The sequence below is a fragment of the Anser anser genome (genome assembly GCF_964211835.1).
Source record: "Anser anser genome assembly, chromosome: 3".
Taxonomy (NCBI): domain Eukaryota; kingdom Metazoa; phylum Chordata; class Aves; order Anseriformes; family Anatidae; genus Anser; species Anser anser.
In genome coordinates, this window is record NC_139722.1 from 50,427,156 (window position 1) to 50,452,729 (window position 25,574).

At 38.1% G+C, this 25,574-nt stretch overlaps 1 protein-coding gene across 1 annotated transcript in view; it reads right to left on the minus strand.

The window, feature by feature from the left end:
- Nucleotides 1-25,574, minus strand: part of CDK19 (cyclin dependent kinase 19) — a 127,600-nt gene that overhangs the window by 17,682 nt on the left and 84,344 nt on the right. Inside the window, exons 5-8 of the mRNA XM_083830433.1 lie at nucleotides 19,099-19,156; nucleotides 17,775-17,906; nucleotides 457-600; nucleotides 136-205 (exon numbers count right to left, since the gene is read on the minus strand). Of these exons, the coding sequence (XP_083686559.1) occupies nucleotides 136-205; nucleotides 457-600; nucleotides 17,775-17,906; nucleotides 19,099-19,156 (404 nt within the window). The remainder of the gene's footprint in view (nucleotides 1-135; nucleotides 206-456; nucleotides 601-17,774; nucleotides 17,907-19,098; nucleotides 19,157-25,574) is intronic.

Genomic DNA, 25,574 nt, shown 5'->3' on the forward strand with positions numbered 1-25,574 from the left:
ATAACAGAACATCTGTCACAGCTTTGGAACCCAAACACTCCAAAATCCCACCCCCCTGAAAAATTTTCAAGATAATAGGGGCCAATTTCTGCCTATCTCCTACATTCACTGAAATGTTGTTTTATCATCACTTACGTTGTTCTCCTAAAATCTTTCTGAAGAGTTGGATATTCTGGCATCTTTCTTATGTCTTCCCAATCTTTATCTTTGGTGGGGGGAAAAAAAGAGGAGAAGCATTTACAGTTCTGGAAGAGAATGTTAAGTAACACACAAGAAGAAGTAACTACAGAGGATGTTTAAGTTTGTTGGCCAGTGCTATTGTTCCATAACTGTCAGCATTTCCAAATCTATCAAACTGACAGTTTCTTCACACCTATGCAAACAACTAGTCATTTCCTTTAGGAAAAAAATCAACCTAGTAGCATTATGCCTGAACCTTTAATGAAAATAAATTACCTGCAGGGAACCCCATTACGCTGAAAATGCGATCTAGCTGATCGTGATGAAAGGGATTACTTGTTTTGATGTCCTCCTGACGACAGTGAAATATAGGTTCCGATGTCAATAGTTCAGCAAATATGCAGCCAATTGCCCAAATATCTAAGGAAGAAGGAAGATCATTCACGTAAATTTACTGCACATCATCACTCTGATATTCACTTCTGTACAGTTTCTCAAAAATATGTATAATCACAGTAAGATAAAATGCCTCACTGTATGATTTCATATAGTATTTTAAAAATACATTAGTATAATAAATTAAAAAGGATAAAATCTGGGGAGACGGGTGTTTTTTTTTCCCCAAGCAAAATTAGACAGTCTCCAAATGTTGTTTCAAGTTGTATGCTGGCAGTCTAGCACCTAATGTATTCACAGTTAAGGCAGAAACCTACGCAGTATTTGTTGACGACATACCTTAAATGGCATTAAACTGACCATCCAAGCCACAACATTAATCCCCCATAAATATACAATGAACTAAAAATTGTATCATTTTCAGAACAATTCTAAACCGATAATTGATAACTAAATACATGCTAATAAGGAAAAGAGCCAATGATTCACATGCATAGACAAATAGTGTGAGCTACTTTAAATGGAGAAAAAAAGAGCCTAATTTTAATTAAGAGTAGAAGAGTGATTAATAAATTAAAAAGAAAAAATCATACTTGACAACTAACTCCCACTGGAACAACACTGGAACCGTTTCATCTGTATCTCATGCACATACACAGAACAGCATAATTTACTATGCTTTTATGAAGGTATCAACTGCTTTTTCATAAATTTCTCATTAATATGCTTTTCAAAATTAAATATATTGTGGACAAGAACAATAGCTTCATTCACAGGAGAAAAAATCTCTAGGTTTTATATAATCACTGCAGTTATTACTATCACCACCATCTTAGTGTTCTGCATGACCCAAGTGCTTTACTATGCATCTTAAAACAAAAGTGTGTATTTGTCAGTGAGAAAAAGGTTACTAGCAGAAAAAAGAAAAAAAAAAAGGAAAGAAGAAAAGGATTTGCTACATTGACAAATGCAATGTGTCTGGGGTATAGCTCTGGAAAAAGACATTGAGATAGATGAGTAATGAACACTGCTGAATAAAAGACTGGAACCTTGCTTAATAGTTGAGGTTGAAATAGATGACACTGGGAAACCTTTTGGATTTTATTAAATTATAGGATAAATACAGAAAGAAATTTATTCCTATTTTTAAAATCTAATAGATAAAAAAATTACCTAACCGGAGTTTGGTTTATTAGATTCAGACCAAAGACAGCATCAGGAAGAGTCTCTTGGTTTTGTTACTTGCTTGCAATTAACCTGAGACCCAAAATCCCACCTCCTGTCAATGGTGCTGTTTAGATTATGCCACCTAAGAGAAATGTGGTCTTCTGAAGAAAGCACACCTCTCTTCATGAAATCATAAGGGATGAAGAAAGAGTCATTACACACTCTGCGCAAAAACATGTCTGTTCCCTTTCCATTATATTACAGGTATGGAGTTTGGGCTTTTAGGGCTGTCCCAATTTCTAAGCCTTTCCACCTACTTCTTTTACTGTCAAGGGTGGTAATGAAATATTCAGACTTTACAGTTTCAACAGGATATAACTTGCTCCATGCATTACATCACTTTCTAAGGCTTTTATCTTCCTTTGATTCTCTCATTAGCCTTATCTGCATGAAAACAAGATCTCCAGCTCTTGAGATTTTATCTGCTGAAGCAGGTAATATGGCATATTAATCACAACTCCTACTTGGGCAGTCGGTATAAGTTATCTACTCCAGTATGGAAATTATTTATTATTTGAAGAATAACATGTTAATTTAATAACATCTGTTGACTTATTTTCACACTAGATAGCAAGCCCTTTTGGAGATGGCTTATCTAGAGGCCCAAGAGGTTGTAACCCCGTTGGTTACCCTGACTTTCTGCAGTGCTCACTGACATAATTAGGGAAAATCTGGGCCTCTGCTCGTTCTTCTATTTGCAACTTATGCGTCCAGACTGATCTTTTCCATTTGAAGAATTGAGAAAACAACAACAACAACAACACCTAGTATTCTGTTGACAGCAAAGTTGAACTAGGAAATGTCCCTGACCTGACACAGCAAACTCTGCCCGTTCATGAGATGAACCGTGCAAGAGAATTATCACTGTGGCAATGAATTCCCACTCCTGACTCTGTGATTAATACAGAGAGCACATTTTAAACCCTTTGAGAATTCAAAAAAAAAAAAAAAAAGACATCTTAGTAACTGGTAACTGAAAGTTGCATCTGAACAAACACTGACAGCTCCCAAGTTGGTGTTTTATTTGTTATGGGATGGCATTACTAGACAAGTCAAGCATGAAAACACTTCAACCAGTCATCTAGTAGGTCACAGTACTGAGGCTCAACCCTTTACGTTTCTTGCTAGATACTCTGCAGCTTCAAAGTACTTAGTATAGAAAACCTGAAGCTTTCATTTCCGTAAGTGAAGATTAAACAGCTGGAAAAGGCCTTATAGCCTTGTAGCTCAGGCAGGTCAGGCTCTTCTCTTTGTCAGTCTAACTTCTTTGTAACCTGATCTTGAACACATCCTTGGCGCATATTGAAACCATTCTCACTGTTAATGAATTTCTGCCAAATTTGTCTAGTCTCCCCTCTTTTTTTTATTTTTATTAATAGCATTCATAATTTACAGTGACCATTTACCACATGTGGCATTCTTCTAGCAGGAACACCTTGTTAAATTCTGGCTTCAATACGAGCATCCCTAATTAGTATTTATCTCCCACATTGTTCATGTTAGTCAACCAAATACAAACTTCAGATCTGACTACAGAAATATGTGGCAATAATTAGAAATTTCCCTACCAGGTGCCATTTTAAATGGTTTTGGTCTGTGATCCCCAACAAAGATTAATGATTATTACATGATATCAGAATCAATGTATTCCACATAAGAAGTACTGCCCCTCAGAAGTAGGCCTTTAGTGATTATGTGTTTTAAGCTCGGCTTCTGTAATTTTCAGCCACAGTGCATTATTACTCTAGTGCGCGTCTACATCAAACACAACAGGAATTTCTTAAAATGCTTTATTACAATGAACTTGTTATGAAATTTCTTTTAAAAAAAGGCAAAATTTTCTAAGAATTGCTTTTCTCAATCCCATTAAATTAATAATCAAGAGGTTAAGTTGTTTCATTGCTCCTGAGCCAAAGCTGAACTACATACTGTATCCACTTTAACTTGTTTTGTCCCAGAACCACTGAAAACTGCGCCACAGAGGACCTAAAAGGTTGCATTGGATACTAAATGTTTTCCAGTCTGACGTCTCAGAAGGACCCTAATGAATTTACCAGAGTGATACAACCATTCCTGTAAGGTGGGTTCCATTTTCTACAGTTCCCTCCGCTGTCATTACGTTTCAGAAATGATCTGTGGTAAAAGGTTTCCTCCTTGGTGAAACAGCTCAATGGAATAAGCATTCAGGAGGTAGGCTGTACAGAAAATATCCGTAAGCAAGGCTCTCGTGGAAAGCAACAAACTTCTGAAGGTCCAGAGACTTGATTGGTTATATGTTATACAGAATATTTGTATGTCTGTCCATGTCCCAGTTTTAAAACCTGTGACCGTGATAGCTTTATAGGTCAGCAACTAAATCTGAGAAAATCCTACATGACCCACTCTACTTCAGTGCTGTAGCCAAGGAGCAAGTACAAAAGGATGCCAATAAAGCTCATGTAATGATAGGGTTGACTAAACACACAAATGCTCATGTATTCTTTCCTTTCTATGGCAGAATAATCTCACTGCTGTATTTGTTTCAGTATTTTGCAAACATTCTTTAAGAATATTAAGACAATTTAAGACAATAAGACAATTCATTGAACAATAGCCTTGATTCTCAAAACAAAACATCTTTTCCCATGCATATTAACTAAAATGTTTCATTTGAAGACAGGACTCATTCTTTAACAAAACTGTTGAAGAAAATAAGTTAGGAAATGGAAAAAAAATCATCAATTCAGCTGCAACCAATAGGGAACTCAACAATGGCAAGGTTTCATTTAACAGCATCAGTAGTTCAACCAACCTGGATTTTTTTCTTCTGGTTTGAATACAAAGTTTAGATTTTAAAATATGTGCGAACACTGGTAAAGGAAGAGAACAGAAAAGTGATGCCAGAATACAGCTTCTCTGCGTCTGTCAAGGGTTAATGCTACAACCAGGGTACCAATTATCTAGTTAGGAAAGGCTAAAGCCCAAACGAGGCACCCCAGGTCACATGTAGGAGCTACCACGTTTATGTAAGATTCACCAAAACCTTCAAATCAAGACAAGGACAACAAATAATCCAAGACACTGGAAACCTGCGAAGGGGCTGTGCAGGCAAATGTGTCTAATTTTTTCAGATAAGTATCAATTGGTCTAATCACAGAATCACCTAGGTTGGAAACAACCTTCAAGATCATGAAGTCCAACCACCAACCTGACCTACCAAGCCCCTCACTAAACCATGTCCCTTAGAGCCACATACACGTGCCAAACATCTCCAGGGATGGTGACCCCACCGCCTCCCTGGGCAGCTCCTTCCAGGAGCTTAACTTTAACTTAAACACCCTCAACACGAGGAAAATTTTCCTGATATCCAATCTAACCCCACTCTTGGAGCAACTTGAGGCCATGTCTTCACGTCATGTCACCTGAGAAAAGAGACCAACACCCTCCTCACAGGTAGTGGTAGAGAGTGATGAAGTCTCCCCTCAGCATCCTCTTCTCAAGACCAAACAATCCCAATTCCCTCAGTCGCTCCTCATAAGTCTTGTTTTCTAGTCTCTTCATCATTTTTGTTGTTCTTTGAACGCGTTCCAGCAACTCAATATCCTTTTAGTAGTGGGGGGCCCAAAACTGAACACAGTATTCGAGGTGCGGTCTCAGCAGTGCTACGTATAAAGGGACAATCACTTCCCACGTCCTGCTGGCCACACTATTTCTGATGCAAGCCAGGATGCCACCGGTCTTCTTGGCCACCTGGGCACACTGCTGGCTCATGTTCAGCCAGCTGTCAACCAACAGGCTATCCTTTTCTGCTGGGCAACTTTCCAGCCACACTTCCCCTATACCGCTTGAGTCAAACTTCCCCTATACCACTATACCTACGAGCACAGAGACCCTGTAAGAGTTTATTCATTTTTAAGCTCATTTTAAATGCCTAGACATTAGATTTAAAAAAGAAATAATACACTTTTAAAAGGGAATTTCTCTTTTTTTCTCCAATATGGTGATTACCTCTTGCTATCACAACATACCTGTTTCTATCACATACGCACACACAAAAAGGTCTTCTCTTTCTTGAAGAGGTCTCAGTTTTTGTATATTTCATTTAAACTTCAGTCAGCAAAATAGAAGGCTGAGGAAAGAGAGGTCACTAGCCTTTTAAATCTGACACCTACAAAGAATTGATAATGGGTCAAGCATTTAAATGTAACAGATTTTTCCAAGGGAAGCGAAAAACTGTGTCAGGTGGTGAGCAAAGGGTCAGAAATTGGATATCACTTGTTCACAAGTTAGGCAATGTTCTACTGATCTTTAACAACCAGCACTGCAACAGAACTTCACTGAAAAACAGAAGTTTATACTGTATTATTTTAAGTTGTCGAATTATTCTCCCACTTAAATTTCTATTCCTCAGCATATTTGCATTAAATGAAGAACCTGGGATCATACGACTTCAGACTTCTGCTGTGCATTAGACATATTAATTGGCAAGACTACACTTAACTTAGTACAGTAAGCATGACAACACAGCTATAGTAGACTTAGTATGGGGAGTGGCAGTAAGATGAGGGGCACTAGTAAGTCCTTTTGTGAAGCAAAAACACAACTGCAAAGAATCCACATTAAAGAACTTAACTTTTAATTTACAGACATTCACATCCAAAAATTTAGAAATTCCAGATTTATGAGTTTATATGCAGCTTTCTATTTTCTCTGTACAACCCATGTACTGAAGTAGACAGGCATCCTCAAGGCAGGCAAAAGGCAAGCTTAGCAGCAGTCATAGCATAAAGCAAAAGAACTGAACTTTTACCATTTTTTTTCGTTTTCCAATATTTTCCAAGTTTCCAATATTTGCCTTTGCAAAATAATAAAAAGTAACATTCTTTAAATATACCACTTTTATAACGATTTTCATTGCTTGTCCCCAGATCCTACATATCACATTTTCATCAGCAATTCTTAAACTCTTCAGTTGTATTTCCAAGACTACTACTGTATAAACTACAGCTTAACTACATCAAGGTCAGCAGTAGAGCAGTAACATCCTTGAGAGAAAGAATAGAGTGGTGGTCACATGAAAGCTGGCCCATCTTTTTTCTCCTCTTTTCTCAGTTCTTCCAGAAAATGGGGTGAGCTCCAACCTTCGGTGATGCCACCTCAGGGCAGGGAATTAGGTCACTGGGACAAGTGCTGAGCTCTGGGGAGGGCAGTGTGTTACAGCCTTGTTTTCTCCCTAATCCTAAGCCTTCAGATGCGTCAGAGAAGGCAGAGGGATATTACTTTTATGTCAGCTACGGTACCTCCAAGATGTAGTAAAGCACGCACTGCTGCTTTTGTTCCAGCAACTGCAGCGCTTATATCTCGGAGGGTCCAAGCATTACGTTGGCAGGCTGCCAGAGCTTTGCAGGGAAACAAAAGCAGAAGAAAAATGTTCTTTCAGTGACAACTCATCAAAAGCACAAGAAGTGTAACGGGTGACACAAAGGGCAGCTTTGTAGCCGGAGGGCTACTTCCCCCTACTAAATATCAAACAAGTGCAGCAAGTAAAGGAAGTAGGAAAGCTTTCCATCGCACAGGTCACAAGAGCCTTTTATGCTCCAAAGTACTACGCACATCTAATACAGAAGTTGTTATAATTTCCTCCTACAATGAGGAAAGAATTAACAACTGGCAAGATTTGCCACTATTTGGTAAAACAGTATTTACAAAGCTTTTCAGGGAACACCCACAGTTTTGCACATTCACTTCATCCATGCAAAAATGCTCAACAGTATCACCTGGTCATAGGGCTGGAAGGCCAGGAACTCCTGATTCCTAATTACGGTGCTTTACCATTAATTTCCAGTTCCCACTCCATCGTTTTCCATCTCAGTCCATCACTGTAGTTAACGTGTCCAATACTGTACAATCTATATTGCACAAATAGCAGAGCACATTAGAAAATTGTTGCCATTTTCTGTGCTCTTCTGAACTGTAGTGAATGAAAAGACAGCAGTACATGTTCTTTGAAAGGGAAATACACTTTTATTCTCATGCCTAATTAAATGCAGAATTCTGTATCAGAGTATCTTAACAAAACAGCTTTTCTGTTCACAATGGAGCTCTTTGGAGGTTAACTCCATGCTAAATGAAGAGGGACAATGAGTTTATAGCCTGTCATGTCCTCTCATTTGGTTTGTGTAAGTAACTATTACAACTATTTTTACTAGGTCCGGCATGTCAGCACCTTCTAGTGCTAACGTAAGATGAGCAAAAGGCCTGCTATCTGGTAGTCTGAGTTATTACAAGGAACACGTGTGGAGAGTATTTTCATGGCCTCTTCCATTCACAAGTCAAGACGTTCTTTTCTGGGAATTACTGAAGTTTTTGATGCCTACCTTATTTCAGTCAACAGAGAATGCGCATGAAGAAATCTCGTCTCTTAGATGCACAGAGAGGCCCCTTTTTCCCTTTCAATAGAACCCCTCATGATCTCTTAACACTTCTGTTACTAAGGAGTCCAACCTTACAGCTATTTCTAATAAGGCACTGGGAATAACTCCTACATAATTATAAGCGTCTATATTGGCTAGGCAACGAAATAAACGGCTGTGAAATGCAATTCTGCTGTCAGTCACAGCTACTGCCAAGACGTCTACTTGTGAAGCAATCCCAACTGTCCTGGTAACGAGTCATTCTACTGAATCAGTACCGCAGTGTTGAAAGTTTCAGTTTATATTGCTGAAATAATTGTGCCTGAATGTCAAACTGATGAATTAACTGAAATATTCCTCCACACCTTGTTATATTGGTAGGTACCTGGTTTCCAACCCAGTTCGAAAAACAACTTTTGTGAATGAACTGTTTAGATTTGGTAGTAAATAGAGCACACTAAAAGCCTTCACTACTGCACTAGTTAGCTAGGGCAAAATGTTTACAGAACCAGGTTTTGTAACAGACCACCTTTTGGATCTTTAAATGATAACCTCGTGTTTAATTTAAGAAAATAAAATTAGCCTTTGGTACATTGCCTTGTAAAGAAAGGAGAAAAAAAAGCAGCGCCAATCATCTCTAAGATGCAAGCTCAATTTTGCACCAAACCATTCACCTGTTCATATATATAGGTACAAGGAACAATGTACTTGCAGTACATTCCAAGGAATCACAGTTTATCCTGACACATACAGAACAGAGCTGAGTATGAAGAGAAGGTGGGCAAAATGCAACTCAGCTTCCTCCAAATGCTGACTCTTGCTTTCTCATATCATCATTTACTTTCCATTTCCACATTAGGATCCATTATTTAGTCTGGGCTGTGGCAGATATTGCAAAGAGAACTTCTGTCTTACCCACCCTAAATCATTTTTTAAACTGAGCTCCTGGAGCAGGCTGCTTGGGGGGGGTGTTAGAGAATCAGTGGTACTGCTGCACAGCTCATCTGCCTGATCAACAACAAACTCGGTGAGATACAAGGGAAGGGAAACACAGGACATGCTTGCTCCTGAGGCCCCATGATTGTTAACAGCTGGGCAGAACATGAATCTGACAGGCTGAGGGAAAAAGAAATTAGAAGAAAAAAAAATGGGCAGACTGTTATGGGCAAGGAGGGTTTTTTGGCCCATAAATCACAGACAATTTTTCATGTACACTGTGCTAAGCATAGATGGATGTTTGAAGGCACCTCTTGCTGAAAGTGGTTTCTCAACACAAAGTCATTGCTACAGAAGATATTGTGCCTTCTAAATATTTTTGATGTTATTTTTCTACTCTAAAACAATCCACATACAGTTAAGTCAGAGTAATCACCATGCAATAGCAAATCTGCCAAAGTATTGAATAAAAAGGCAAAAGCATCTGTTTTTTCCCCTCAAACATTTTGAAGAAGAAGAGAGAATCGTAAACGTATAAAAAAGTATGGGGTGACCATGGGTGGAAATTTTTAGATTAATTTATAGAGCAATCTAAATCAGAACAATTGGCAGACTCAAGGTATGATTGACAATTCAGTGGGGTATCTTTGTTTGCTTGTTTTTTTTAAGAAGTCCATAATGTATTTCTTAACAGATGCTAAATAACATCCCAGGTTCTCAGGCAAATTTTTACAAAAGTTCTACAAAGTTAACAACAACCAAAAAATTGATAACACTTTTACTGGAGCTCCCTATTATCATTAACTGATTCTGTCTTCAGGACGCTACCATTAAGTAGCATCCTCATTTTATAGATAATGAAGCAGCACATGGGATGGATTAAATGACATGGTGTAAAAGACCTACAACACTTGGGACTGAATTCATATTTAAATCTATGTCTCCAGAGACCCAGCTTATTGTCCCACAAGATAAAACTTCTGTATGTCCCACATTAGAGTACATCCCATGGATTTACATCAGAGACGGGTCTGACCCACGGCACTGTCAGTTCTCATTCTCCTAATTCTTAAGCTAATGGACACTTGAACACATATCCCAGACTCTTCCGAGTTGACAACTGCCACAGGCTTTACCAGCTTATTTCTAGACATCAATATATTTGAGAATATATAATATATTTGAGAGCAACCTTGCAGTTAGAAGAACTGGTATGATGGATCTCAAAGTAGTTGAAATGTGTTAAACTCTATAACAATCCCGTGGATGGTATCCCTTGAGATGCTGTCAACATCTCAAGTTTCATAAAATACTTATTAATGTAGCTTTAAAACGTTCTATTCAAATGACCTAATAAATGACCCTTTATAAAGCTTCACATTTTTAGGTGACTGCTATGATAAGATTGTGGAGGATAGTAAATGATTTTTCTTTTTAAAGAAGTGTATACTATTTTAGAGATCACTGTCAAGCAAGAGGAAAAAAACAGCAGTAAATCATGTAGTACCTACAACAACTAGATAAGAGAGCAACAATTAATCTTTGGTATTTAAATGTTTTGCCTCTCAGAAAAAGAATGAGAACAACTGTGATAATCAAAATGAAGAAAGTTTACCGCATGCCAAAATAAGTTTACCACAAAATATCATCTGAATCCAATTACTTCCCATGTCGTATAACATTGCCCAGGGCATGAACAAGGCTCCCTTCCTAGTGTATCCTGAGTTTTTCTTTTCAGAGTGCATAAATGAGTATTTTCTAAACTTCTCTATACTTTTTCTTTTCTAGTTTTCCAACAACCCCTTACCCCCCAAAATGAAAGTCTCTAACAAACAGGGATGCAGATCCCTATGCAGCAAACAGAAGTTAACTGACTATAGATTTGCCCTTCTAAATTACCTCAGGGACATTTAAAAGCACTCCCCATACTCCCATGGTCCACAGACCACAGGTGGGGAACCGCACTCCTGCATTTTTTCATTTTTTTTTTCCTACAGACTACTCAGCCTTCTGGTTGGCCCCATTTGTAGTTTCTGGTTTACCAAGATTTTCCAGATAGGTCTTATTTCAACTCCTCCCCACACACCCTCCCAGAACGAGGGACCAGAAGAAGCTGAGGCATTGGTCCAAGATTTCCAGAGGCCCCACGGCAGGGCCAGCATGCCAACAATCTGCGCACATGGCGAGTACATCTGATGCATTCAGAACGTGCGGGACTCGCTGCACGGGCAATATGGAACACATATGCACATATTTCCATCCTAAGTCCTACCTAATACACCCCAGTTATTTCCCTTTCTTCTTTTCCTGCACTGAATTGAGTTGTTGAAGCTCTAAGGGACCTCAGCGTTCAATATAAACTCCTTCCCTTTGATACAACTAATATTTTCCTGTGACGTTTGCTTTCAAAGGCATTCTGATAGCAGCTTATACCTTTCACACATTTCCAGCTCCCATATCCATATGTCAGTCTGGAAACAGAACAAGGTGACAGCGTGCAGCCCAAGCTTTAAATTACGTTTTTTCTATATGTAAATCTTGTTTGGGCTGGAAAACACAGTTGCCACATGGCCATTGCTGACATCCCTGCTGATTTACAATCTAGACAAGTGAGGAAAGGTAACTAGGCTGAAGAGATACCTCAGGTTCTCAGATTGGTTTTTCATAACAAACAACCCCATCCTTCTCTGGGGCAGGACACTTTTAGTCTTACTAAGGGGGTGGCTGAGGGATCATGCTAAAGAACTTTTTATGCCAACAAAATCCAAACAATCTAAAATTCTATAAGCCATCTGCTACCATTTATCAAATATACTAATTCATTAATTAAGGCAAGTGATAAGGAAAGGTAAGATAATGTTATCTGATAGCACTGCTAACTATACAAGCTACAACTTGATTAAAAACAAGCCTTAATTACGCTCTTTGCTTGGTATAATGCTATAAGATGTCCCAGAATGAATCACAGTAGACTTACATGCTTTCTTAAAAGCCTATGACAGAAAAGTCCTTACTTCTTATTTTACTTACAAAGTCACTTTCTTGCCTATTTTGATATGCCTAGAATGTAAAAAATCTGGCTAATGTCACTTTTCAACCTGACACCCAGTTTACTTTCTCCTTCATTTTGTGTCAATCACTTCTTTTATTTTTCCTTAAAATTGTATTGCAGAAGTCTTTGCCCGTCAATGAAAGGAGTATTGAACTTTGTGGCTTCAACCTTGTTTCTTTAGTATTTTCAATATAAAAGCATTTTCTGTTGTACTGCCAAATTTTTGAGAGTTCAATAACTTTATTAATGTTTCCACGATCAAAAGCATTTTATATTTTTCCGGTCATGTGGTTTCACGTGAAGTTTGTTCAAGTTACTTTTCTTTGCATGTTGTACTTCTTTGTTATAGTAGCATATAATAGACATATGGGAACAGATTCTGCTTTTGAATTATGGTGCTGGAAATTCAAACCAAGGCTTGCACAGGCTACAATAAATTTAGTACAGATTTATATTGTGGTAATAGAATAGAAAGTGAACTTTGACTTCTACAACACCATTTCTTCCAGTTCGTATTCCTCTGGTAAATTAGTTGCTTGTAACTATGGTAGCAGATTATATAGGAAACTTTATTAACAAGTAGGGCTTAGATTATAAATGTTCACAGTTCAGGAAACTTATGTTATTCCCCATGAAACTAACATAGACTTTTTACTATCCTTTTAACATGCAGAAAGCAAAAGATATTTCTCCATTTTTAGCAACCGTACTTTCCTGACTCCTGTGTCTCCTCGAAATATGATGTTATACTTGTTATGAACAACTTCTTGTTCGACAAGCAAATAAATGAAAAGTACAGTATTTCATGAGGATGAAGGGGAATACTAAATAAAGAGAAAAATGTCAGTAAAAAAAACTACCACTTAAGCAATGAAATATGCTTACATATTGTTTTGTGTAATACTTAATTATTTCTATACAGATTGTATTGAGTCCAATTTTTCCCCAGAGTTAAATCCACAAAATGTAACTAACATCAGGTCCAGGAAACAAGACAAAAGTCAAATTCTTTTCATACTTTGATCACGTACAAGAATTATTTACATGTAAGCAAGCATATACAAAGGCTTTATGACAAGAATAGAAACAAATTGGACACTATAGTTGGCAGTGTCCAGGATATTATGAATACTCTACCAATAATTTCAGAAGCACACTTGCTGGTATGCACATTATATGTGAAGCTAAGATAAAGAAGAGTATGAGATACAGAACATAGAAAATACACCAAAAAAATTGAAACTAAAAGCCAGTAAAAACTTAAGCAAACATCTGAATTTTGTAGCAACTGTGCTGGACAATGTTCAATGTTCTGCAGTAGAGAACCTTTGACAATGCATTCCTTGTAAATTCAAACAAAAGCATTTCTCACAGTGACAAAATTGGAAAAGAATAGACCAAAGTTGATATGACCACGCTTTTAGCCTGATTTTATTGATATTTATAATTATACAATTTTTTGTACTATACATAAGGAATAAAAAAACAGCTATGTAAAATAAACCATACCAAGTATCCTGCCATTTACCTTTTTGTAAGTTGCTGTATCAAATCAAATTTCTTTTAAATGAGTATGTTAAACTGAACAGCAGTTAAATTAGAGGCTTATATAATTTATGAACAATTAAGAAAAGTGATACATCAGGGCTCCTGAGGATCATGTAAATTTTAAGAGACGTTAAAATTGTATTTCTTGCACAGAGATTTAAGAGAGCTTTAAGAATTGCATCCTCTGCCAAAAACCTTCATGTTAAACTGCAACTCTCACTAGTGTGATTAGCTCATTAAGTCTGCCTTTTTATAAGTACACATAACGCTAGAAGCAAAACACAAGTCTAGACTCATTAAGTACGTTAACATCACTGCTGTCATTTTGTTACTAACTTCTTCCCTTTACTTAAAGCTGCAGACAGATAGCCCCTATTCATCTTTTTTTCTTATCTTCTTCAGTCATATACTCTTCTCATCTTCTGTTCAGCCTACAAACCTTACCTTGCAGCTCTCCTCATTTCCATTTCCATATTTTTTACTTTGCTAGCCAAGCAATTTTGAATGCCCTCAATACCACACTGCATGCTGTGTACTACCCATTCAGTACCCATTCACACTCCTCTTGGAGATTCACGGGTGTACAAGAAATACAAGCCTTAGAAATAAGAAACTACTAGGAAAAAATGATCTCTCTGAAGTAGCATTAATCTCCAAAATTTCATAGGGACTCCTGTCTGTGTTTTGGTATAGACTGCACATCCCTCAGGAAAAGAACCAAGTAACTTATGACATACTAATAATAAACAACAACAACAAAATGGCATTGTACTAATTCATTCTTCAAACAGAGATCCTGAGATAATGTTACTCACCAAATCTGCAAACAATAACTATCAAAACTGGGTAACTGCCAAGTAAAGTAACTCGTCACTATCATGCACACAGATCAACCAGTAACCAGCTCACATCAGTGTTTCACAAGATCTATGGGGGCAGGGCAGTTAAAGTATCTCATTAATTTATAAGCATTTAAAGTAATTCCAATGATATTTTCTTTAAACACTCCTAGTAACTCTTTTCATCTGACGCAAGATGCAGCAAACAGACTTTAGAGGCCAGCTGGCCAGTCTGCATGGTGGCAGATGCAAAGTAGGCCCTAAAAATCTGCTCCACACAACGAGGGATTGTGCAACACCCAGGAAGGAGCAGGGGAACACACTGCAAGGCTCCATTTCCAGCACCCACTGAGAAGATACGCTGGGAAATCAGAGGCCTCAACCAAGGCAGAACTACAGAGGGACAGTGGTGACACCCAGGACCCTGGCTGCAGGGTGACACTGGCCTCACCCGCCCGAGGTACGCTGCGGGAGGAGCTGAGCAAGATAAGTAGCATCAGGGAGAATAAACAGGACATGAACACGGTCGTCACAGGGACTTCTGGAGAATACTGAGGTGAATTTTTTCACACAGATGCTGCAAATGTCATCTCTCAAATGTCCTACTTAGAAAGAAGGAAGAACTGGATTGGGGTTGTGAATATCAACGGCAGCCTTAGCTGTGACACCCACAAAACAGTGGAGTGATGAAGGAAAGTAGCAGATTACAGTCTGAGATTTTCAGGAAAAATTGTCTCGATCATCAGAGTCTGAGGACAGTGGTTAATTGGTTATACTCTGCCTGAAGGCTGATTACAAGAGAAGTAACAAAGAGGTCTATGGGACATACCCAACTTAGTATCTTCATCAGTGATGATGATGAGCTGGAGCACGTCCTTCTCAAGTTTCTGGAGCACGTCCTTCTCAAGTTTTAGATAAGGGAAAACCAGGGAAACAGTCAATATGCTAGAATGTGGAGCTTACGTTCAGAGGGAGCCACACAGGCAGGAGGAACAGGCCACAGGAAACTCAAGAAGTTCAGCGAGGACAAATACAAAGTCCAGCACCCATGATGGACTAACCCTCTGCAATAGTACAGGTCAGGGACAGACCAGCTGGGGAACATCTCTGCAGAAAAGGATGTGGGGTGTCTGGTGGACATCAGGCAAAACATGAGCCAGTGATGAAGACTAATAACATCAGTAGGATCTGTACTGGAGCACAGCCAGTAGATTCAGGGAAGTGATGACTCCTCTTTATTTAACACTTGTTGGATGAAACTTGAGCCACTGTGGGGGCCTGAATATAAGACAGACTTCAATAAACCAGAGCAAGTTCAGTGGAGAGCTATCAGGGTGGTCATGGTCTGGAGCACCTGCCCTGAGAGGAGAGGCTGAAGGACAGAGACTTGTTCAGATGGAAGAGAGATCTATAAGCAGCCCCCCAACTCCTATGAAGAGGTGACTGAGATGATGGAGCCAGATTCTTCATGGTGGTATATGACAGGAGAATGAGAAATTATGGGCATAAATCAAAACAGGACAGGTTGACTACACGTAAAGAAAAAAATCTTTACTGTGAGAGTGATTTAGCACTGAAATAAGGTCATCCAGAAAAGTTGTGAAATCTTTTTCCTTAGAGGTTTTCATGACCTGTCTGGAAAAAAATACCTCAGCAGCATGCTCTGAATTCAGAGTGGACCCTGCTTTTTTTTATTTTATTGTCCCAACCAAACTTCTCTCAGAGTACACAAACTTAATTCCTTTGGCATGAATTAAACCAAAAGATGTGCATCAGCCACTGATGAGCAGTAGTCCACGGAATCACACCAGAGAAATCCCAAAGTACTCCCTTTTCTCCAAACGGTCTATAACATGGGTGCTAGGTACTCAGTACCATTTTGCTTTATGGACACACTTTCTCTTTGCCACACTACTCGCTAATGTAGACATTGCCATCTCAAGAGTTAAGTTTTTCCACTTCAACAAAGGAAAAGGAAGCCTATCATATAAACCCTTTTTCCCTTCTTCATGCTGACAAATTTGGTCCAAAGATAGAAATGCAGATCACCTGCCCGCAAGACTGAATCTGTATATTTCCAAAAATGGGAACACGCAGCTCTGATGATAGAAGGTTTTCTAGCTATGATCATTGACTACAGTTATGGTGAAGTCTTTTTGCCCTTCTTTACAGATCCTGCACATTCTGAAGGCAAGATCAACAAACAAGCATTTTGTGCAGCTCAGCACTGGATGGATGCTCTGCCTAAGTGGCAGAGAAGAGAAGTAAAGAAACGTGAAGTGCAAGTCCACATCAAAAGTCAGGTGATTCATTTTTAAAACTTTTTCGGTATACTCATAGATAAGAGGACAGTTTGATAAACAACTGTTATTGGAGACTATGAAACCTTATTTAGTCTACCCAACTAAGATGCTACTTGAACATGGTGTTTTGTACCTTTCTGAACAAAGGCCCACATAGCATGTCTGAAAATTGCTGTAACAGGAAGATACCTGCAATTGCCAAGAAAGCCGACCTCTGTACAAATAGGAATGATTTATTTCCTTTCAACTTCCTTAGCAATTCTCTTCTGATACAATCACCTGCACAGACAGGATGCCTCCTGTGCATCTCAGTGTTTTTATTCTCTGAACATTTGGACACTAAGGCTGATTGTGCTTCTGGAACCTATGAAGTAGGGAGGAAAACAAGAGCCTAGCTACCAGCATTTCCTGAAAATGGAGCTTCAGAAGACCTCAGGAATGAGTGATCTGCAGACTGCACACATTGCAGGAGACTGCACTTCTCTTTATCAAGCCATACACTTCACAGAAGCACCTGGATACGTAGCACTCTAGATGAAAAACATTTTAACAGCCATAGCTTTTTCCCTTTTCAAGATTTGAGAAGATTCTAAGACCATAACAGAAAAACATATAGACCAATCCAAATAATATTTTAATAAAAAAATAAAGAACAGAATACGTTTAAAATATGTACCGTTAATCTCAACTCACATTGAAAAAATAAAAGCACCAACTCTTCAAGGAGTTTCAACCTGGGTTAATTTTTTGTAGATTGGATCTATCCACTACAGACTGGATCTATCCCCTCCATCTACTGCTACTTCAGGAAAAAAAACAGTTGGTCAGCTTATCACCATATCTACTACAAGGCTACCTTCCAATAAAAAAACTAAAGCCTCATTCTTACACCAAAACTTACCAATAGCCTTTGTGTAATGTCTGGCTCCAAGTAGCAGCTCTGGAGCTCTGTACCAGAATGTCACCACAACTGGATCCAAGTCTGCCAATGGCTTCAAAGGTGAGTTGAACAATCTGGCAAAACCCATGTCAGCTGGAAAATGCAAAAAAAAAAAAGGAACATTTCAAATTTTAATATAAATAGCAAGTCAGAATTTAACAATACTGCAAAAAGACTATTAGAAAAAAAAAGCTCAAAAACATTAGAACATACAAATTAAAGTTTCTAAGTAACCAACAGGTTACTCATAACAATACTGGGCCAAATTTATCTCAGGCTGAATTCCATTTACTTCCTTTATAAGACTATGAAGGAAAACATTTGACTTTTAAGTGCTTCCATCACGGTACTGTTAAACTATTCATACTACAGATGCCCATTTATTTAAATAGAACTGAAATAGAAACCTGTTTAACTAAATTCAATAGGAACTGCTCTCTAAACCCAGCATGCCCTTTCTCTTCCATTTTCACATACAAAGCTATTCTGAAATGACATGCCTTGTGACTGCTACAGCTTTATCTGAAGTGCAAAAAACAAAATAACTACAGCATACATTGTTTTGCCTCATCTTTGATCTGGATAGACTGCCTTCAGGATCAGGAAAAAATATTTTCTCTTTCAGAGAATCAGAATAAACAGGAATTAATGAAATTAGCTAGTGTACACGGCTACAGAGAGATATGAAATGAAAGCAGGGATTTTACCTAAACCTAAAATTCTCTCTAGAAACATCCTTGTAAGTAACTTTAAGAAATGCTAGAAGGGAAAATACAGAATGTATGTATGTATTCAAAACCACACATTTTATCCAAATCTGAAACTTATCTTTTACCCAAACTTCACCTCTATCTTTCTGCTTCCAAAGTTATGAAATGCCATGTATGTTTTTCTTACAGTTACCTATACTAATACAAGTATATGAATACAAAATGGTTAACTGAACATTTTGAAATATGACAGAAGTAAATGAATATAAAAAGAGGTTCCAGTATATTACTACTTTCTTGATGATTACCACATGCTTTATTAAAAAAAAAGTTTATATCCATATGACTACGGCTTACGTTCTGCACAGGTAATTAGATTTTGGATAAAATCCATCACACTTACTGTGGTTTCCTACCTTGATACCCAATAACCTTTTGCACAACAAATCTCTGGACCTCTGCAAACATATGCATGATATTTACATAAAAATAGTTCAGAACAAACACAATATATAAATAGCAATGCTATAGTAACTAATCCTAGCTGTGCAATGAAACTTTCTCAGAATGTTTACCTATTTTGACTCTTCCTCTTTCAGGACCTTCACCCATTACCAGAATGTTTGCTGGTTTCTGAAAAACCAAAAGCAGAATGTTTAGTTGACCAACTTTTGATGATTACCTTTAGGAATAACAACAACACGTATATTTATTTTACAGAAATAAGCATTTGCGTAAGTGAAAAATAAACATTTCTCTAAGTACTTTTAGATGTATAAAATTACCACACAAGTTTTGCTGACATTTGGTTTTTATTCCTAGCTACCAATTTCACAATTAGAAAAACTGTGAAGTACTTCAACATTTCACAATAAGAATTGCAATCTTTATTTAAATTTGCACTCCCACTTTTACTAGAATGGTCATGTTCATTTGTGGCATTTTCTTCTACAGGAAATTTTTTTACCATGTAATGTTTATCCTATACATCCATAATCCAGGAAGAATTCTTTTGCCAGTATAGCTTATTGAAAATTACGCCTAATCTTAGTATGCTAGAAATGTATGAATGCTAGAAAATTCCATTGGCAAAAACCATTTTTTTCCACAAAGTTGATTTCATGTGAATTTAGAGAGAGAATTTGAGAGATTCTCAAATGAGAATTTACTTAGAACAGGAATATAACGCAGCTACATCCAGGAACTTTTTTGGACTGTAGACAGAAATATATACAGGTAGAACAAAATCTTTATAGGCATTTTGTGCAATCTACGGTTGTTCCCAACAAGCTGTTTGTGAACACCATATAAAATCTGCACAAGACATCACAGCATTTGTTCTGCATTTAGGATCTAGATTCCCTCAGACATCAACAGACATTCCTTGGAAGCCTTTGCCCTATTGTGCTAACAGCTGTAAAAAAGTGAACAAGATTGAAAACATTAAGTGGTTTGAATGAAGAGATACATAAACTTTCAAAGCAGAACTTTTGGAAGGTTTTCATACAAACATTAATTATATTTTGATTCACAATCTACAGTCTCTAGTGCCCAAAGAGGTCTGCTCAAACAGGATTTGTTCAAGGATCAGAAAGAGACATCAGAATCTCACTTCACTTCTCGATTCCTAATGTTTGTCATCATTTACCTGAAATAAAACAGTCAAACTAGGATTGCTAGTTTGGCTCAAAATTGCATGCAGCAAGTTAATATATTTATAATTTTTTTTTTTTAAACAACAACAACAACAACGCTCCTTCCCTCCCTCCCCCCAAAAAAGCAAAGATAGCACTATTTCAGCTATTCTACTTCAGTTATTCTTCCTCCTTACTATCTGGTCCCGTGAAGTTGTTCCTCCTTCCCACCCCTGCCCGGTGCCAGACATTGCTTTTTCCTTGGCTCCAACCATGGTTTCTCTTTCCCCTCTCCTTCTAGTCCTGCTCCAGATGCCATTGCCTCAGTCCTCCTCCTCACTTTAAAAATGAGCACTACCTGCTCTTTTGTTTTGTTTGTTTGCTTTTTAAATCTCAGGATAATTTCCTGAGGGAAAATGCACTCCCTTCTTGGAGAATGCAACAGGTATTTTAATTACCTGTAAGTTAACACTCTTCAAATTAACTACTAAAAGTTTACTCATTAGACACTCCTTTCCTTTAGTTGATTAACACTGATAAATCACTGATCACTTAGAAATCGGTTAATATTGGTAAATCAATAATAACGACAATTTTTAAAAGTAAGGAAGGGCTTCTGCTAACTTATCTTGAGTCATCTGTCACCAGCAAACCTAGGAAAGAGAAAGATGATTCTTGTTCTCAGCAATATTTAGAGATAATGAAATAAAACACTTCAAGGCAACTGGTCAAACTCAGTATTATGCTAGATTCAATCTTATGGCGAGCAGAACCACCCCATTCTGCAGCAATGGAAGTATACAAATTTGTAAGACATTTTATCTCTGTTAAGAATCACACAGCTCTAATTGTCCCAACCAAGGCAGCAAAATTTCAGTTTCCTCATCAGAATTCTTCCCTAAACTCCTACCCAGCAACCTTGATTGAGACTTGATTAGAAATTAAAACGACTTCTAGAGACTTCTACATTCAGGGTTGGATTTTAGGAACTAAAAAATGCGAAACAATTTTATTTTCAAATAAAAGGAGCTGATTTTAAAAAGTGGTTATTACACTAATTTCTAATTATTTTTTTCTATTGAAGAATTTTGTTGTGAGAAATAAACTGTGTAACACCAGGAGTTGTGCTAAGATAAAATTTTAAATTTAAGCAGATAAAACAGGATTCTCACAACATCTCGTAAGACTCGTATTTTATCTGAAATATTACAAGGTTCTTCAAGCAGCAATTTCTTCACAGAAATAAGCTCTATTTTACCCGCTGACAAAAAATGCAATAATCACGGAATGGCTGAGGTTGGAAAGGACCTTTGGAGACCACCGAGTCCGAGCCCAGCAACTAAAAGCGAGGCCTGCTGCAGCAGGTTGCTCGGGGCCGTGTCCAGCTGGGTCCTGAACAGCTCCCCGCAGGGAGACCCCACAGCCTCTGTGTGCAGCCTGCGCCAGTCTTCGGCCACCCTTACAGTGAAATAAATAAATAAATGGCTTTTTAGCATGCTTAGTGGAATTTCCTGTATTGTAATTTACACCGTTCACCTCTTCCCCTGTCACTGGATAGCACTGAGAAGAGTCTGGCTCAGTTTTCCCTCCTCGCCCTTATCAGCTATTTATACCCATTGAGAAGATCTCACACGAACCTCTTCTTCTCGAGGCTGAACAGTCCCAGCTCTCTCAGCCTCAGAAAGATACCCCAACCCTTAAGCAACTCGTTGGCCCTATTCATACAAGGGATACGCTAGGTTAGAATCCATGGAAGTAAAAACTTGAGGATGCAGGCAGCATCCTGATGCCGGCAGGGTCCCACTGGTCTGCAGGCCACTGTCTCATAACAGCTCCTGTCATGGCAGCTGAGAGGCCTTAAGCCAGGAGGAGCACACATCCAAACCTGCTTCTTATTTCCCACTTGAGCACATCAACCTTTTTTCTTTTTTAATCGGCCACTAATAGATTACAACTTTGGAAGTTCTTCCTGGTAATCAGGGCTGTTCTGGTTAGAAAAGCATTTTAACTGCAGGTACACCGAGCCACATGAAGAGGAACACTACCCCGATAGTTAGGACACACCTTCCTGAGATGAGACACGAGATAGCCAGTTCCTGTGCCCACGGATTTTTATTTAGTCAAAATAAACCGCTTCAAAGGAGCTTAAAGCATAGGCTACGTGTTTTGTGGTCGTTTTTATATAACGATGGCTCAAACACCAAGAAGTAAACCCCACACACACCTCCCCAGTGTCTTCACGACACGCAAGCTACACCACGAGGAACCCAACCGGTTCCTGCAGAGAGCAGCGATGCTTCCCCCGGGCCTTGGCTTCGCTGGCAGCACCAAGGCAGGGTGGCAGACCTTCAGGTGCTCAGGAACGGAGAGAAGACTGCATTATTTCATGGGTTTTCATTTGGTATCAGAGAACCTCATTGCCGTCATGAGGTAGGAGAGAGGACGGCTGAAGGGAGTGCGAACAACTTCTGCTTTTTGGAGAAGGAAGAGTGTGGTGGTCTCATCTCTGGGTATGCAGGAGGTGTTAAGTGTCAAAACATTTTACTCAGAGGTAGTCACTTAACAGCCTATTACAGAATTATAGTCTACTCTAATATAGTTAGTGTACAACTGCAAAAATCAGAGAAATTAAATAGCTCCATACCTCAGGTACGTTCTGAGTATGTGAAGGTCATAAGCACGATTCGAGTTACAGAAACAAACCTTACTGTTATCCATGTGATGATGAAAACTCCACTTTAGGTGGAAAAAGGCCCAAGCAGCTATGAGATCCAAATTGACACTCAACAGTAAATCACACCTCGTTACCAAGGACAGAATTTCATTTTAAAAAGTTTGAGACACCCTACTTAAAATTCTTAACTAACTCCTCTGTAAAAGGTGAGGTAATCCAACAACGACTCGCCTTCAGAACCAGTTACATACCAATTAAAGCATCCCCTATTTTCCTAAAACCCCTCTTGCTGCGAACACAAAAACACCAGCTGCGAAGCAAAGTGATACTACTGCATTTCCACATCTTCAGTTGCTATAGAAACCTCCGAAACAGTACGGGTTTGGGGTCTCACGTGTAAGATCGGCTATAAAAATGAACAGGCTAATCCCTGCTGAGAAATGCGGTTGAGGTTTGACTGTCTACAAAACATGAGAAAAAAGGAGCAAGGTCAACAGCAACCGGAGCAAAAATCTGAAATATCTGCAAAAAGATGTGGATGTAGATGACTATGATTTAATGGGTCCTTTAGAAGTACTGAGCATAGATACTGGTATTTACTTCTCTGCATCAGGGGGACAGTGGGAATAAAGCAATTAGCAGATCTTGGTGGGAGAGAACTGACTGTGTTGGGCTAACAGGCATGTTTTTTATAAATAATACACATATCATGAATGAGATATGAATCCTCATTGACATCCATATTATGTGAATCAATGGGCTTCCCATTTAAACATTTAGACAGGGGACTAGAAGAAAGGTGAAGGAAAAGAAGCCATCTAGTCTTGAAAGAGAGTAATGGGTCAAAACAGGAACAACAGCTGAACAATAGATGGCCATGCTTCAGTTTTAATGGTTATTGTTGTTATCTCCTTAAGTACAGCGGTGACACAATTCTTAAGAGATTTGGTGCAGAATTACATTCCTATGAGAAAACCTCCGCAGGGACACGCCACTTTCCATACACCATTCTTTATTGTTTATACCCAAACAAATGTGTTTCCCTTTTGGAATGTATCACTGGACAAAGAATGAGCTGAAATTAGGAGGCTTCCATTGTAAGAGATATTGCAAGTCTTCTAAATAAAAGTTCTCTCCACAATTAAAGAAACTGGCTTGTGATGAGGTCTTTCCAAGTCTTAATCATTTAAAAAATTGCAGACAGCACAGTGTCATACATAGATGCGCTTTCAATTCACAAGCAAAAAATGAAAAATAAAAAAGAAATGTAGAAACGTTCCCAAAGAAGAAGACACATGGGCACTGCTCAGATCACTGAGCCATAAAGTTCAAAATGCAGAGGGAGCTGCAGAGTTTTCACCTAAGTTTGCAAAAAAAGGCTTTTGCTCTTCTCATCTGCAAGGAAACGTAGGCACGTTTCTGTTTTCACCCAATGCTATTCAAGCCCAGGCACTGTCTTCAGATAAATATTGCATACTCCTACTACTGCTTTTGATAGCAATTGATCTCATTAACGTAGGATTTGAAAAAAAAAAATTGTTCTTTAAAGATTTTACCATGTACTGCAAAACTCCAAACCATTATCACTTCCGTTTCATTTTCTTCTACATACTGAAATACATAAAGAAAATGTGTTATCATCACTTCCCTCTCCTTTTTTAGAAAACCATTTGGTCAACATTTTTTCTGACACTGAAGCAGTAGACAGAAATGAACCACAAAGAGGACCGTATCTTCACATCTGTTTCTCTTTAGGACCCGTACATTGTGTGAACTCCTATCGGACTCACTGCTCTGATTACACAGCATCACTCTCAACTCATTTTTTCAGCTGAGTTAGACTTAACTTCACGAAAAACTATTATATTATCTGTCTAAATGTGTAACCCATAGTTTTTTTCCCACTATTTCTCTATATTACTGAAATGCTCTACCTGACAAAGTACTATCATTAAAAATCCCAACAAGATATTTATCATTTCATTCCAACCAATGTTTCTAGAGATATTATCAAATTGAGCAAGGCCAAATATAAAATCAATCACTACAGCACATGGACTAAAAAGGCAGTAAAAAGGACTGCGAAAATGTTTTGAAGTAGCAATCATTAAATGAAATCAAACCTTATTTAAATCTAAAGAGGAGAAAAAGAAAACAGAGGCAAACAAATTAAGTAAATATATGACAACACAGGAACCAAAAAATACCACGGAAAGCTTTTAAAACTAAACTAAAAAAAAAAAAGAAAAGAAACAGTCCAAGAGCCACTATGTAATAACAATGAAAATACAAACAAATGCGGGCATGTAAAACTTTACGCCTAAGTGTTGCCAGATTTTTGCCTTTAAAATGCATCAATGGCATACTTGATAATCACCAGAGGAATACCGGTGACAACAAAAACATTTTCAAATGCACTCACGGCAGTAATGCATAGAAATGTTTTTATTAATATAGTAATAAATATGTGCTAAGACTATTTTTATCTCCACACTTGCTTCTTATAAAAATAATTTCAATATGAAATGTATACAGAAACATAGAAACATAGAAACGTGTGCCACTATTCGAGAGCAAAAAAAGCCTTTTGCATCATTCTGAGCCATGGAAACTAGATGCCCCATGATAAACCATGGTGTCAGAGAATGTTAGGGACTTATTTATTTCATAGCTGCTGAACTGATATGGTCAAAATAGTCATTAGCTTCGGATACCAGAAATTCCAATAGCAACAAGAAGCGCA